The sequence below is a fragment of the Rutidosis leptorrhynchoides genome, chromosome 1 (genome assembly GCF_046630445.1).
Source record: "Rutidosis leptorrhynchoides isolate AG116_Rl617_1_P2 chromosome 1, CSIRO_AGI_Rlap_v1, whole genome shotgun sequence".
Classification (NCBI taxonomy): domain Eukaryota; kingdom Viridiplantae; phylum Streptophyta; class Magnoliopsida; order Asterales; family Asteraceae; genus Rutidosis; species Rutidosis leptorrhynchoides.
Window position 1 is genome coordinate 342239740 of NC_092333.1, and position 4125 is coordinate 342243864.

Here is a 4125-nt window from a genome sequence, read left to right on the forward strand (position 1 = left end):
ATATCTGGAAGATACCATGGCTATATGTAGTCAAGATCAAATCTCTAAAGATCTATTCTTTACACCTCCTAAAGAAAATCTCGACATCCATTCAGAAATAAATCCTGGTTAATGGTGTATCCTAGGGGATACACGCATAAAAACACTATTTTTATACAGAAAAATGAATCAAAGAGCATAAAAGATAACAATATTTGGCAGTTTTTAACATTTACAGCCCATCGTACAGCAGGCCGCCCAACGTCAAGCGTAAGCCCTGTAGGCAGCTTATATGCTTAAGCCCTTTAGTTAAGCATGTGAGCGGCATGCAGCCACGTCACCACACGCCACAGGCATTCCAGATATTTCATATAACTGAATTAATTAGTGTTTGAAACGTGTTTCCCGAGAATTTGGGACATTCCACGCCTATAAATAGACCCCTTGGGTCACCATATTACACAATCTGAACTTCAGTCAGAGAGAAGTACACTTTCTCTCTCACACAGTTCTTTCTCACTCAAAACGCACATTAACCGCCTAGTAGCAATACGCTAGACGGATCAATTACAGATTGATCCACAGTTTGATTGAGGCCACCCCACGGATCTCTCATCCGTGTTCTGGGTCTGCAGGGATTATTTCACTTGGGCAAACATCAATCAACATATAATCATTCTATGGTAGGCGGATAAGTGTCTTGTACTGTTACCTTACACCCGCTACATGGAAAATCCTACCTACAAATGGCGCCATCCGTTCTAAAGGATCACTCAACTCTCAAGAACACCAAGAGGTGTTATTGTAAGATAACACCTATTGAAGCAAATATGATACACTCATAGCAAGCTTGTCAACGGAGGACAACAGAAGCATTAGAAAATTGGAAACATGAGTTGATTGCTTTTCCTTCCATGTTTAATACCAATCCATCTGATGCTCCTATAGTAATTGAAGCCCGAATAGCAAATTGTGTTGTTGGAGGAATATATACTGGTACAGGAGCAGGGGCAGATATCATGTACGAGCATTGTTTTATACAATTGCCAGGAAGAGTTAAGGAGAAGTTGAAAGATACTTTTGTTCCCTTAGCAAGTTTTGCTAATGACACGTCATGGTCAGAAGGAAGTATAATTTTAGAAGTAGTTTTGGGAAAAACACCATTTAAATGAACAGCTCATATCCAGTTTTTGATTTTCAAAGCGAATTCACAGTATAGTGTCATTTTAGGTCGATTAACTATGATGACATTTGGAGCTGTGACATCAACAGTGCATGAAATGATGAAATTTCCTATATCGGCTGGCATTGCCACACTATTCGCTGAGCGGAGAAGAGCAATATAATGTGTGAAAATAAACAGAACTATTGTCAATCCAATTGTTCATGAATATGGGTCAGTGTCACCAAATCCAGAATTCCTAGATAAGAAATTCATTATTGGAAACACGATAGCAAAAGAAACAAAGGAAAAACTTTACAAAATTTTAGCAACCAATTTAGATGTTTTTGCGTGGCAAGATTCTTATATGACTGGGGTACCACGTCATATAGCTGAACATAAGCTCGGTGTGAATCCCAATATCCCACCAGTATGTAAAAAGAAAAGAGGCATGGCTCCAGATCGAACCAAATTTCTTAGAGAAGAAGTTAAAAAATTAGTGGATGCTAGGATACTGAGGGAAGTTAAATACCAAACATGGGTAGTAAATCCTGTGATGGTCAAAAAACCAGATAACACGTGGAGAATGTGTGTGGATTTCACAGATATAAACAAAGCATGCGCAAAGGACAACTACCCTTTACTAGAAATTGATTGAAAAGTGGAATCCGTAAGCGGATATCAATTTAAATCTTTTTTGGATGCATTCAAGGGGTACCATTAAATCCTCATGGCAATATAGCATCAGGATAAAACAGCATTCCACACATCATATGGAATTTTTTGCTACATCATTATGCCTTTTGGATTGAAGAATGCATGAGCAACTTATCAGCGTGTGATTGATAAGGCGTTTAAAGATCAAATAGGCAGGAATGTGGAAGCCTAGGTTGATGATATTGTTATCAAGAGTCATTCGGAAGAAAGTATGCTCAGAGATACTCTTGAAACATTTGAATCACTACGAAAAGTTAATATGAAGTTGAATCCTAAGAAGTGCACTTTCGGTGTGGAAGAAGGTAAATTTTTAGGTTATATTGTTACAGAGAGAAATTAAGGCTAATCCAAAAAGATTCAAGCAATTGAAGATATGGTATCTCCAAAAACAAAGAAAGAAGTGCAAAGTTTCAATGGAAGATTGGCAGCCTTAACAAGGTTTTTATCTAGAGCAGCAGATCGATCACTACCATTTATGAGGGTATTAAAAAGTTGTTTAAACAAAAAGGATTTTATGTGGACGAAAGAGGTTGAAACAGCTTCTAAGGATATAAGCGGCTCTTAAAAGAATTGCCTACTTTAACTGCACCAATATTAGGAGAAACGTTAATTTTATATATGGCAGCGTCGGCAAAAGCCATTAGTTCAGTTTTAATCGCAGAACGAAATGGGGTATAAATGCCAATACACTTTGTCAGTAAGATATTGCAGCAAAGTGAAGTTAACTATCCGCCAATTGAAAAATTGGTATATGTTTTAACATACACAGCTAGACGACTCAGACGTTATTTTCAAGCACATCCAATTCTTGTTCTAACAGATCAACCAATAAAGCAAATTTTGAAACATCCAGAGTTGTCAGGACGTTTAGCGAAATGGGCAGTTGAATTGGGGGACTATGAAATAAATTTCTCACCACGACATGCAGTTAAAGGGAAAATTTTGGCATATTTTCTTTTAGAAACAACAGAAAAGGCGGATTATTTACAAGATGTTAAAAGCAGTAATTGCATGTGGGAATTGCAAACTGATGGTGCATCAAGTGAGGAAGGAGTTGGTGCAGGATTGGTGCTTACCAGTCCAGAAGGGGAAGAACATACATATACACTAAAGTTTTGTTTTTATGCATCCAATAATGAAGCAGAATATGAGGCATTGCTTTCCGGCCTCCGCATAGCATCTGAGATAGGAATAAAGCATCTGCGTGCATATGTAGATTCTAAAATTGTAGCACAACAGGTTAACGGAGCATTTAAAGCAAATGATATCTCAATGAAACGATATTTTCAATTGGTTGAGAAAATTTTGAAACTTTTGAAGTTGTGCAAATATCAAGAAATAAGAATAAAAAGGCATACGTTTTAAGCAAGTTAGCAATGCTAACATTCTATCACTCGCATAAGAAAGTTTTGGTAGAAGTTTTGAAGGATAAATCAATTGATGAAAAACTGGTAGTGGCAACAGCTAAAGAGGGAGGACCATGTTGGATGACTCCCTATGTGAAGTATTTGCAGGACAGAACATTGCCAGCTGATGTCACGGAAGCAAGACGGATAAAGCTAAGTGCTTCGCTATACGTCTTGAAAAATGGGGTGCTTTATAGAAAATCTTTCAATGGTCCAAATTTAAGGTGTTTAGCACCATAGCAAGCAATAGATGTGGTAAAAGAGATGGATGAAGGTTTCTGTGCACATCATTCTGGTTATAGAACTGTTGTTGGACGGATAATGCGACAAGGATATTATTGGCAAACAATTTACAGAGATACATCAGAAGTAATCAAAACATGTGATGCCTGTTTGCGGCACGGAACCGTCCAGTGTTTACCTAAATATGATTTAATCTCAGTATCATCTGCATGGCCATTTTGTAAGTGGGCAATTGATATAGTAGGGCCATTTCCAAGAAGTGTGGGAAATGCAAAGTTCCAAGTGGTTGCAATTGATTGCTTTAGTAAATGGGTTGAAGCAAAGGTGTTAGCATGGATAACGGGTGAAAATATAAAGAAGTTTGTATGGAATGATATTGTGTGTAGATATGGTTTACCAAACGAAATTGTAAGCGATAATGGTAAGCAGTTTGCAGATAATCCGTTCAGAAGTTTGTGTGAGGAATTAAACATCAAACAAACATTTACCTTAGTTGCTCACCCACAAGCCAATGGCCAAATTGAAGTAACAAATAAGGAAATTGTAGCCGGCATAAAGGCTAGATTGGGATTGAGTCCGACTAAATAGGTAGATGAAGTATCATATGTTTTGCGGGCT

General features: G+C 37.6%; 1 protein-coding gene across 1 annotated transcript; it reads left to right on the plus strand.

Moving 5' to 3' along the window:
- Nucleotides 1–2536: 2536 nt before the first annotated feature.
- On the plus strand, nt 2537–3223 carry LOC139899682 (uncharacterized). The gene has a single exon (XM_071882530.1). It carries the CDS (start codon nt 2537–2539, stop codon nt 3221–3223), a length of 687 nt encoding a protein of 228 aa, XP_071738631.1.
- Nucleotides 3224–4125: the final 902 nt, after the last annotated feature.